Source organism: Pteropus medius, unplaced genomic scaffold (genome assembly GCF_902729225.1).
Source record: "Pteropus medius unplaced genomic scaffold, Ma_sr-lr_union100, whole genome shotgun sequence".
Lineage (NCBI taxonomy): Eukaryota > Metazoa > Chordata > Mammalia > Chiroptera > Pteropodidae > Pteropus > Pteropus medius.
The window spans coordinates 57,041,522-57,054,511 of record NW_024349800.1 but is presented as its reverse complement, the minus strand read 5'-3'; the positions used below and the strand labels follow the sequence as shown (position 1 = coordinate 57,054,511).

Genomic DNA, 12,990 nt, shown 5'->3' with positions numbered 1-12,990 from the left:
AGTCGACAGAAATTCTGAATTATGGGTTTTATTTTCTATTTTAACACGAAGATTTAACACAAAGTCAAAGGCACACACACACATGCCCACCAATAAAATTACTGATGGAAATGGGTGTTTACTTCCTGTTGCAGCCTGTGAATTCTTTGGTGATGTTTCTTCTAAGAATTACATTCTAAACTTCTAATCATCACCAATGATTTCCTTAGAATTTGAGGAGAACAGTTACATAAAGCCACACTGCTCCTGCCTAACAATGAAGCTGTTAAAATCCTTGTGATTTACACAGGCAATTTCAGAAACCAATACTTCTGGGAGCCCTGAAACGAACCCATCCAGGCCATTCCCTGGGCAATGATTTAGACCCCTGTCCTGTACTTGTTATTGTGGAAAGTGTGAACATGTATCACGTGCACTGTGACCTCGAATACATGCATTCATTGTCAAGAACGCACTGAATTCCAAGTGCCTCAAATTTTTAGTGAAAAAAATTCCCCCATCAATTAAGGGAGATAAACAGTATTCATTTTCTTTGCAAGAGATCTATTTATCCTCCTTTGGCTCAATTCGTTAGTGATAGTGGATAGTAACTGTCAGCATTTTGGTGTCACCGGGGTCAGGTGGAGATTTTGCTATAGAGGACTCTGATATTTACTGAAAGCAGAATGCTTGGCATTCCACCGTGGGGATGAAGAGGAAGGTGGCTATGTGTTTTGTTTGTCAGGAATGAACATCTTCCATGAACATACCCCAGGGCGTGACAGCAGGGCTCAAACCAGAGCAGGGCTGTCACATCAAAGGGTTCTTATCTTTGTAAATCAGCCAAGGATGCACTCTGTCTTTACAAGCAGCAGGAACATATACATACCTTCTCCTAACAACCTATGTGGGACCGTATGGAAAATCTGACAGAGAATCAAACAAATTAACCGAAGATAATGTAAGGAGAAGACACAATTTATTTGGAGACGTCTCTGGCTTTGAAGTAAGCCCTGGCATTTCATCAATAGGATATATCGCTATCTCCTCACCACACCAGCTGTTGCATAAACACCAAGAAAGGTCCAGCAAAAAGGATTTGCCAAAGCCATAAATTAAATCTATAGCTCTTCTTCCCAACCGCTTCCTCGCGCCACCTCTCTTCCTTTCAGGATAAACTAAGAAACATAAATAACCATCTATTATTAACATGTGGGGATGCAAAATGGCAATGATTTATAGCATGATACTAACTGCTAACAGAAACGACATAAAATTGCAAAGGTCCATCGGAAAATATAAGTGTGACTGAGATGACATATTTATTTGTACAGGAACATCAGTCATCCCGCACCAGAGCCCTTTTCCATGGAACAATCAGTGAGGGATTGCAAAGCACAGCAAGGGTTGAGGTGCTTTGAAGGCTTGTTTATTTCATTCCCATGCAGTGGGATCCCTGTGATGTCACAGGGGGAACGGGGAACTCCAAAGACAGAGGTTCTTGAGACCCAGGTCCTGTTGCCAGTTTAGCCACTCACTGACTATTAGACCCCAAAGCAAACCAATCAATCTCTCTGGGCTTCATTAATTCTTGGTAGTGGGAGGGAAGCTAACAAGTGCCTTATCTTCTCTCTGTATGGTCCTGTAGGGACGACGACCTGTAGAGTCGCAATGAAGATGTTAACACAGATGAAAAGCACTTAAAAAGCAAAAGAACTAGAAATGTAAGGAATTGCTGTGAATGAGTCCCTGCGTTGGAATTCATAAATTGCTTCCCAGGTCTGTTCTCCTCTGTTGGGCTTTTGTTTGTTTGTTTGTTTTCATTTGTAAAGTAAGCAGAGGATGTCTTTCATTTTCCCTCTCTCCTCTCCCAAGTTTATCTGGTGTCCTCTCAGCAACCTTAGCAGATGTGAAGGTACCAGAGAGGAACAGATGAAAGAAGAGATCAGTAGTGGCAAGAAGTGGTCTGTGTCAACCCAAAAATTAAATAAATAAATAAGAAAAGAAAACCCCAGCGGATCAGCTAATCTGACATGATTTGTTTAAAAGAGTAGGAGACCATAGGCCTAACAGGTCAAAATAGTCAGAGCCTTTCTGAGAGTCCAGTGGTTTAGAGGCTTCATAACACCGGCTCCCTCCATACCGTTATTGTTCTTGGCATTCCTATTATGCTCATAAAGGTCTGTTTGGCTTAGGAGAAAATCATTTCTCAGTCACTACCTTCTACGAAATGTGTCTTCAGCCCAGGCTAAAGCTTATACGTCTTCTGGCTAGCCTATCATTCGCTCTCTGTTCTAATACAAACTCCTCTACTGTCTACACTGTTATCTCTTCAATGTACTTGCATCTTATCTCCCAAATAAACTGTGTATTTTTTGAAGTAGAGTCATGTTCTTCTGATGTTTCTATATTTATATGCCCTATGTCATCCTCCATACCTCCCTGCTATTCACCTCCACCCTTGCTATTCCTGCTTGATGCTACGATGCAGGAGATGCTCTGCAGATAGTTACTGAATTAGCATCGATCAAAAAATCAAAGTTCCTAATCCCATTCTTCATGCCCATCCTTGTGCTGGACACCAGATAAGACATATAATGATAAAGCATAAGATGCCATCCAAATCCTCTCTTCAGGGAAGTTCTTTAAGCTGCAGTGAAATGATACCACAGAGACCTAGTTATGTAAGAAGGAATGGAGAACACCAGAATGAGTAAATATAAGACTTATTAAAAGTACACACACATGTACATACACCTAAAAGGTTACAAATTAAAGAAAAAAATATTGCAATGAGGAGTTTATAGCATATGTAGAAGCAAAACATAACAAACATACAAAGGGTGGAAGAGTGGTGATTGAAAGTATACTGTGACAAGAGTTTTAAATTTTTCGTGAAGTCGGGAATATATCTCGAAGATAAATTATAACAAATTAAAGATGCATATTAAAATATCTAAAATAAGCACTAAGAGGCATAACTAAAAAGTCAACAGAAAAGACACAAGAGAATACCAACACATTATTTGATTTCATCAAAAGGCAGAAAATCATTGAGAGAAACAAAGAGCAAATATAACAAATGCAAATCAACACCAAGATAGACTCAAATAAAAACATTAATTAAATGTACATACAATAATCAAATGCAAATGGACCAAACACTCCAATTAAAAAGTAGATATTATCAGCTTGGATGAAAAGCTAGGGCTAACTGTGTTGTTTATAAGAACACACTGTAAAGATAAAAGTACAGATAGGATGGGAAAACATATACCGTGCAAATGCTAAGCATAAAAAAGCTGTTATAGTCAAATTAGAAACTGCTTAGGGTTATATTTAACGAAATATATACAAGACCTCTAAAAACAATAAAATTTTGCTGAGTGAAATTAAAGAATATGTAAACAAATGGAAAGATATACCACATCCATAGATACGAAGAATCAATATTATTTAGATGCTAATTGTCTCTAAGTTGATCGATACATTAAATGTAATTATAATCAACATCCCAGCAAGATTTTTTTTTGTAGAAATTGAAAGCTAATTATGAAATTTATTTAGAAAAGTAAGGGAGCTGGAATAGTCAAATCAATCTTAAAAAAGAGCACTGAAGTTGAAGGACTTATTCTTTCCAATTTTAAAATTTATCACTTGTTATATTTTGGCATTAATTGGTGAAAACGATCAATAAAGCCATGGGAGAGAATAGAAGGACCAGAGGTAGCTCCATATACATTGCAGTTAAGTAATTTCTGATAAAGGCATTAAAGCAATCTACCTGAGCTAAAACAATTTTTTTGTCACACAAAAAAATAAACAAATCCAACACTTCCCTCATAACATATTCAAAAATTAGTTCATGATCAGTTATTGGCCTAAACGTAAAGCTTAAAATTCTAAAACTTCCAGAAGGAAACATAGTAGAATATCTTTATGACCTTGGGGTTAGCCAAAATTTCTTAAAGTGGATATAGTGTGTACTCAGTATAAAAGAAAAAAATGATAAATTGTACTTTATCGAAAGTTAAAATTTCTGTGCAAGAAAAGACATCATTAAAAAAATAAACATGCAAGCTACTAACCAAGTGAAAATGTCTTACAGAAGACAGGTATACAGAAGACGGTAAGGAATTCTTACAACTTAATAATACAAAGAAAAAGAACATAATGAAAAATGAATAAAAGACTTGAGTAGACAACAGTTCCTAGAAATGATAAACAAATAACCAATAAGCACATGAAAAGTGTTTTATGTTTAACATTATCGGTTACCACGGAAATGCAAATTAAAACCACAATGAGATACCATCCCATAAGCACTAGAATAGCTAAAAAGAAAAAGGTCGACAGCAATGCTAGATGCTGAAAAAGAGGTGGAACACCTGAATCTCTATCTTGCTGATAGGCATGGAAAATAGTACATCCTATTTGGAAAACTATCTGACAGTTTCTTAAAGTTGCAATAACTGAACCAGCAATTCCACTACTGGATATTAACCCAAGAGAAATGATGCCCACAAAGATTCTACAATAATGTTCATAGAGGGTTTATACATAATAGCCAAAAAGCTGGAAATAGCCCAGGTGTTTGTCAACAGGAGAATGAATACACAAACTATGATATAATGGAAGAGCACTCAACAATGACAACATAAGAGAAAGAACTACTGATACATGTAATGACATGTAGATTTTAATCTACTTGAACATCTCCCTATCTTAGAGAGCTTCCACTCCAAGGTACACAGACACTGTGTGAAGGAATGAGGGAGGGTGTCGCTCTAGAGTTGTAGCTCCGATTTACAGTTAGTTCTCCACTTCCTGCTCGGCAAGGGGAAATGGGGACACAAAAACCAAAAGGGGCCCTCTGTGACCAATTCTTGAGACCTCAGCTCCCGATCTTGGTACACGAAGGATGCTTGGCTAGCTCCCCTGTCCCAAACAGGAGGGTGGGCTAACGCATCACTTAGATGCATGAGTTAAATGCAGTTTCCAAATTCAGGTTTTTAGAAGCACTCAGGGAATAGAGGCAAAAGCAGATTCTTGGGACTAGACCACTGAATCAGAATTTTGGGACAAGGGTCAGACAACTATAGAGAAATGAGGTTCACCAGATGTGTATAGTGATCATTTCAGTCTAGGAATCACCGGGACTATTTCACTGGAAAGCTAATGCCTGCTGCCCACTTTGGGTGCCATAACTGTGGATTCAACTCAGTAATCATCAGCAGACTTTCGGGCACAGATCTTCAAGTACACCATCCCCAAAACCATCACTCATGAAAGATTAGGTTGCATTTTATTCCCCCTCTGTCTCTCAGACTTCAAAGAGGAAACAGACATGACAAGGAAGTAGAGAGAGAAAAAGAAAAAAGTAGTAGGATGAGAAAACAACAATGAAAAAGATGTTAAGCGGTTCTGCAGAAATGTGAGCATCAAGTAGAGACCTCACTGCAAAGGTCAAACAAGAATTTAAGTGAGACTTACACAACCAGAAAACCTGAGGGCAGATGTGTCTAATTTTGTATTATATTTTGACCCAGCTTAATTATATCTATTTGACCCAGTTTAATTATATTCCATCACTGACTTCAAAAAGAATATTCAACACTCAAAGCAGAGGTGCCAAATTCATTTAAGCTGTTGCTGTATGCTGTTCGGCCTCCCTCCCTCCACTGCTTACTCCTTAACTCTTTGCAATCCAGCCTCTGTACTCAAAGCAATAAATCTGAAATCTGTCCTCCCAATGGCTACCAGTAGCTGGGCAGCTCACTTCCCAGTTTGTCATCCCCTTTTCAAGCCTATCCTTGACCAATCTGCAGCTTTTGAGTCCACTTACACTCCCTTCTTCATGGACGTCTGTGCTCTCCTGGCTGTCTGGATCTAGCCTGTTCTGTCTGTTCCTTCACATAGCCAGCATCTGTTACTAAGTCTCATTCAGTGATCAGTGCTCCACGTTGAACACCAGTTAAATTCTGGGTCACAAAACTGAGTGGGGCCTAGGCTCTGCCATCAAGAATCTCAGTTTAGTGAGACATCCTCCTTCCTTCCTTAGCCTCTGTCCTGGATGCTCTAACTAATCAACCTCCCTTTAAGCATAAACACACATGAAGTTCCCTTCTGCTCAGCTCTTGTCTGCCCCCTAGAATTCCCTCAGTGATTTTAGCTCTGCTCTTTGGAGATGACCCCTGGTTACGGACGTCCAGTCCTGAGCTTTTCTACTTTCCATGGTCTAATTCAAGCCAGCCTTCTACTTCAGTCAATAAGCTTTTGGGCCTCTGTCTAAATTGGGCCTCTTGTCATTCTTCAAACATGCCTTTCCTACTTCTATCTGCACTTCTATCTTTTGGAAAACTCCCCTCCCCATCTTCACCTATAGAAAAAAAAAAACCATTCATTTTTTAAACTCATTCCAAATGCCACCTTTTGCTAGAAGACTTCTCCGATACCTTTTATGATCCACCATTTCCTGAAACCAGATGTATGCTCTTTCTCCCTCTTTATTCCCAGGCCACACTCTGCATCTCTTATGCCCCTTATTTTATCTCGTATTGAACTGTGTCTGGATTGTGCTCCTCCCAAGCCTGTGACTTCATTATGACTGTTCTTGTTTGGCTCCGTCTCCCTACTGTTGCCTGGCTTACAGAGATGCTCATAAACATACGTGATATACTATTATGGTTTTGAGCTGAAATCTACAGACTCGAGGAAAAATCATGACCACAACCTTCCTTCTCTATCCTTCCAATCCATTATCATTTTTTTTTCTTGAAAACCACCCTAGGAAATAGGATTTGCAGAATCAAAAAAAAAAAAAAAAAAAAACAAAACAAATTTTTCCCCATGAGATGTTTTATTTTGTAGATGACTAAGATGTCCCTCCCTAGTCAGGAATAAAATAATGGCTGTAGGCATAACTTCAGAACTATGTGCGAAATTTAGAGCTTCCAAAAAGAAAGGCATGTCATCCCCGTAGGTGTTTATATGCTCCTGTAATTTTGAGTGAACAGAGTATTTTATCACTATTTTGGCCTTTGTACGTGCCGGATGCTACAGTGTAAAATGGATGTGACAAGAAGTGGAAAGAACCAACTGAAAATGCAAATAGTAAAATCGGGATGGTGGGATCATAGGTAATTTATTTTGTAAAAATTCTTAAAGCGATTCATAAATATATAAATTAATTAAAATAAATAAGTAAATTTTAATAACAATGAAGATACATATATTGTAGAGGAGTAGCAAAAGTTACACCAGTAAAGAAGCCCATCCCTTTTGAAGTACAAATCAGTCTGGTTTTGAGCTTCTAGATGGGTTCTTTACAAATTCAGCCCAAACCAACCAAACGAGAACAACACAACAGCAGCAAAACGAATTAAATCAGAAGAGAAGTATTTTTCATTGAATATAATCTAGATTAAATTTTTTTTTTTTTCCAGAACACATGAGCTTTGGGGTCAATTTTTCTTTTCAAGTAGCTATTTTAGATCCACCAATGGTTCTGGAAAGATACATCTCTGTTAGGAAGTTTAATCTATATGTAAGGCATTCCAACTTATTTTTAATATAGATACAAAACTTTAAAAAATAAAGTTTAAAGCAGATTAAAGTTTGCAACAGATGTGAATACTGGGAAAAATGACATTTAACTGTGCCCACTATTAAAGAATTGTAATTTAAAAAAAAAAAGAGGAACATAGGAGTAAAGGTAGAAACATGAGTTGAGTCTGTTAAACATGACTGTTACTCATTTGTAAATATATCCAATAAAGAAAATAAACAAGATAAGAATCTCTGTATTTATTTAGCCATGATTCATAAGACATTTTATCCTAGAAAAATATTTAAAGTTTTCGATAAACGAAATATAAGCTTTTAGATAAAAGGAGTGTATCTCAAAATCCTGAAATAGTTTTGTATTATCAAATAATATATAAAGAACAGTTAGAGATGACTCAAAAATAAATCATCTGTAAGCCTTATCTCTGGTACTGATCACTTTTTCTTTCATGTCTAGCGATAATTTGTTTAATATTAATCTATGGAAATCACTGTGTATACTATTTTTCTTTAGACTATGACATAGAAAGTCATGAAAATTATTTGGAAAAATATATAATGATGACTTATGCTACAAAAATTGATCACTTCTAAAATTAAAGGAAACCACAGACATATTTAAAAAGATGTTCTACTGAGCTTTTTTTTTAAATAAAAAGGTAAAGACCGAAAACGGTTTTTGAAGACTCAGAAAGAGATCACAGTGACATTTGAATGTTTAAGTATCATATAAGATTTTTTATGTTATAATTTCCTATCAGCAAGCTATAAAGAAAGTGAAAAGTTTTCATCACTCTCTTTTAATTTTTGGAACTTACTTTCAAAATCCAGGAAAAAATGTGGATAGTTTTCAATTTCCCTGGTAAGAACTTTGAGCAGGTTCCCCATGCCAGCAACCCTAGGAGAGAAAACACAAAATCGAATATTATCAGCAGTATGAAAAATAAACATCTAAAAGGTTCAACATATTTGACTAACTTGCATAAAAACCACTGGACACCCATTGCTACATATGAGGACCCTAGACAATGCATCTTCATCCCAGAAGATGAGTTATAGCTTAGCAACTGTTTCCATGAAAAGAATCAGGTATTTTAGGTAGCGCAGAGGCAGAGTTTAGATATATTCTACAACGTGCTTCCTTTCCCCTTTCATCAAGTCTCTCAATCTTTATGGTTAATATTTGAGTTTTGTTTTCTTTCTGTTTCATTGATGTGGGAACATACCATGTCAATATACAAGAACAGAGAGAGTATTATTTAAAAAAATCTGTCAAGTAAGTTAAGTTTCTCAAAAGTTCCTGAGAAAAAGAGTTTAGAAAACACAGATTTACAACCCCAGGGGCCTCTTTTAGTCTGTAGAGTATAACTCCCAGGCAAGCAGAGGCTCTCATAATTTGACATTTCAATGGTAATGAGACTGGATATTTCGCAAAGTATAAAAATGAAAAGAAGGTATAATATTCAAAGAAGTCATTCTCAATGAAATTGCTGCCTAAGGCATTTGCAAGAATAAATCAGATCCACAGAGAAATACAAATTTGTTACATTTTCTGCAATCTCAACCTAAAAAAAAAAAATAGAGCATGTGTAGTTATTATTTAAGTAAACAGCAGAATTTCTATTGCTTTCCGCTCTCAGACATTAAGCTATATTCTTCAGGAGGCTGCCTGTCCATTCATTCAGCGCCATGTCCATGGGGCTGCAACCGAATGCTGGGTTCCCTGTTCTTGGAAGGGATTCTTCTAACCCATGACTCAGACACCTCAGCTTGAGAAGGATCCACCTGAAGAATCACCAGACCGGTCAAAGGGAAACTCTAAGCTTGAGATTTTCTATGCACGCGGCTTCCAACAGTGTTTATGCTGATACAGGAGTTTTTAAAGAATATGCCACTCTAAGAAAGATGCGGTGAGAGAACACACTAAAAAGATGACTTTGTGCATGAAAATACATAACGAGCAGCTCCCGTGGGTGCACAAGGTCATGCAGGCTCCACAGTCCTCTGAGAAAACACTCATACGCTTGCTGATGTCATCTGTGGTGTAATTCACTGATGTGAAGCTAGAAAACAGACCACTTAGGGAGGCCTGTTTTCAGTCCTAGCTCTGTTTGCTGCTAGCTCTGACATCCAGGGCAAGCTAGTTTAGTCTCTAAGCCTCAGTGTTCCCATCTGTAAAATGACTTTTGAAATGGAGCTATTGCGTCAAGTCGTGAAGATTAATGAGACAACAATATAAAATGCTTAGCACGGCCCTTATAGAAAGTGCTCAAGAAATGTTATGTGCTATTACTGTTAATGATGATGATCATGATAAATACCACTACCACCACCATTATGGCAAGAGCCTTCAAATAATTACATAAGATCCTGCTATGAAAGGTAAATTAGAGAGGTTGTATGCAACTCTGGGGAAGAGAACGAGGCCTGGTGAAGAAATAATGAGGAAGATCTTCATTCAATGTCATGAAAACATTGCTAACCATTAGAGTTGTCTGAATATTGAATTATTTACCTTGTGAAATAGGTCGATTGTGAAATAGTGAACTTCCTGTCACTAGCGGTGTTTAAGGAGAAATATGCTGTATCAGCCCTTAAAAAATTGTAAAAATGAGTTATATGTTGGGCAGAAGGCTGAACTGGATACTTCTTAGAATCTGTCCCATTCCGAAGTATATAAATATTTGGGCGCGCACACACACACACACACACACACACACACACAGTGAGAAACAAATGCCATGCTTCTCTCTTCTGAAAGAATCTTTCCTATTCCTTCTGTCATTCTTCTTTTCCTCCTTTGCCTTTATGCTCATCTCCTTTGAAGATACTTTTGGGCAAAGCCCTGTATGGGGCAGGTCCTGCCAAATTAAAATTCAGAACTGCTAGAGTCCAGCCCTGCCACTGGGCAACTTTCACAAACGTCCTGGATCTGCGGGAAAGCCTCTGTTTCTGACTAAATGAATAATTCCCATTCAGACCCGGAGGCACTTCGTGTAGGAGGACGATTCCCCTGTTTAGTAGAAGCCCCGATTTTTAGATAAAATGCCTTAATGGAAGCTAAATATTCTTAATTTCCCTAGTTTTGCGCTATTAATGTGTCATAGAAACCCGAGTACATTTAGCTTTCTCCTAAAACTCTGTCTTGTGCATGATTTTACTGTCAGAATACTTAGGTGGGAAATATGTCAAGCCTTTAAAATTAGTAACAGACTAAAAGGAATGCTCATGGAAATACATCCAAATATTAGCTGGCCGCAGAATTCTTTCTGTTCGAAGGTTATTTAAGCTGGTCGGCTGATATGGTCAAATATTTCGGAACATGATTCTAACATCAACCAAGGTCAATGAAAGAACTCTCAGTATTCTAGATACTTCACATCCCAAATAGAAACTGCCCCGAACAATGACTGTGGGACATTACGTAGCATTAGGGGTCAAGTCTAGTCTTATGGAATCTAGAAAACAGGCATTTCTACACAAGCTCCTTGAATAAGTACAGAAATATTTCATCTCCTTTATAGCAAAAGTTGATGCATCCTGCTGCCTTCCAAGGCTGGCAAGAATTCATGCAAGCACATTCTGGTTTAAGGTCTGCAACGTAAGTTCACATCACACAGATCGGTCACCCACTAGAGAATTTGGTGGTTTTAACTGGACCCAGGACTCCACTTGGAAAGGCCTCCCACCCGTGAGGCCTCCACCACAGCCCCAATCACTTTCGTCATGACAGAGACTCTCCAGTCTTTTCAAACAGCTCCTCAGGGCTTGCAAAATACATTGCTATGCGGTACGTTACTAGCGAGATAATTGATGACGATTTTTTTAAATATTTTATCTTATTCTATAAAAGAACTTAAGTTATTGTGCACTATTAGAGAATGCAAATACATATATAATGAAAATGAGAGCAAGGGAAGAATAAAAGGAAGATGAAGGCAGATGAAGTAGGATGCGCATCACACGTCACCCAGGCCTAAAGCCTTCACGTCTGCTGAGGACAGCTCATCAACGGGGACCTGAGCTTCCGACAGCCAAAGCGAAGGAGAAGAAAGGGCCTCTTTCACGATTTGGTGTTCAGAAAATAAAACAAATGGGTGACACTGAAGAAGTACAGCTTTTTGTGATTAAAAAGTAAAGAAAAGGAAAACCTTTTCTTTACCTCAGAGACGGTTGAGGAAAAGAGAAGTCTCTGGGGAAGAGGAGACTTACACAAAGGAGGTCGAGCAATAATGTGTAGAGCATGCTTATTATTTAAGCCTAGTAGGTTGTCTGCTTTAGGCTTACTTTTAGGCTGTGACGTTTAAGCTTACTATACCCCCTGCCCCCAACATACACGCTGCCCTTGGAGTGTCCAGAGCACCGTCAAGTGACACTTCCCTGGCACGTGACGCAGCTACAGAGGTGCATGGGAGAATTGTGGCATCTGAATTTGCTCCTGCGGGGAGGGTCTGGTAGGGACACAGCCAGGGAGAGTACAAACTCTTGGTTCCCAAACGAAGATGTAGGAAAGGATTTGCCAGTTGGATAAGGACGTGTGAAGGGATGGGCCCTGCAAAGGCTCCCTGTCAGGCAGCTATAATTATCTTCACGTTTATTGGAAGAAAAAGAGGTTCCGATGGTTAAGTGTCTTTCTGAAGATTAAGAATAAAGAGAGAGAGAGAGTCAAGTTTGACTTTGAGAGTCTGAGAACACAAAGTGGATGCTCTTTTCCACACAGGAGACCCGGGACTCCAGGCCCCTGGAAGGTCCCTCTTTGGGGACTTCAAGAGACTGTGGCCTATGGAAAGTGCATGCCAGACATTGAATTATTAGATGCACATGCTCATTTTTCTGGGGAGAGAGTCTGCTGTTCCCGTTAGATTCTAAAGTGGCCTGCTCCGCACTAGTACTGCTTGATGGCGTGGATAGGGAGGGACATCCTTCTTTAGGCATTCAGAGAGGAGAGAAAACCATGCGGAGTGGGCTCTTTCAGAAAAGTGGCTAACAGAAGAAACGGACTGCCACCCAGGCGTGAAGGACTCTGGGAATCCGGACTGGCCGAGAGAAGCCCTCCAGCTGGGGGGATTAAGAGCGAGAAGGAAACAAAAGACTCAAGTTGGGTGACACATCGCATCTTCCCAAAACAGAAGGCTTACGCCTCAAGGTTCGTTTACTGCAATCTCATTTTGAAATGGGTCCTTTCACGTTTTTTTCTAAGTAGTCTAGAAGAAGGGCGTTTCTCTAGTCCCCGTAGGAGGGCTGTAAAGACTGCCCACACGTCCCTGCCAAGGGAGGCGTTCATCCCCCAGGGGTGACAATTTGGGGAGTACACATGGTATTTTCTATGACTACTTTCTTGGCTCTGAACTCAAAACCACTTCCAGGGGAGCTGGCTCTAAGGCTGCTCGGTGGAAAACAACTACTCCCTTAAAGAAAGGGGTTCTCCGCTGACATTTCCAGTTG

At 38.9% G+C, this 12,990-nt stretch overlaps 1 protein-coding gene across 4 annotated transcripts in view; it reads right to left on the bottom strand.

Moving 5' to 3' along the window:
- Positions 1 to 12,990, bottom strand: part of CYRIA (CYFIP related Rac1 interactor A) — a 91,688-nt gene that overhangs the window by 15,257 nt on the left and 63,441 nt on the right. For all 4 annotated transcript variants that reach the window (XM_039887809.1, XM_039887808.1, XM_039887811.1 and 1 more), the window contains one exon: positions 8,364 to 8,443. In XM_039887809.1, the coding sequence (XP_039743743.1) occupies positions 8,364 to 8,433 (70 nt within the window). In that variant the 5' untranslated portion in view covers positions 8,434 to 8,443. The remainder of the gene's footprint in view (positions 1 to 8,363; positions 8,444 to 12,990) is intronic.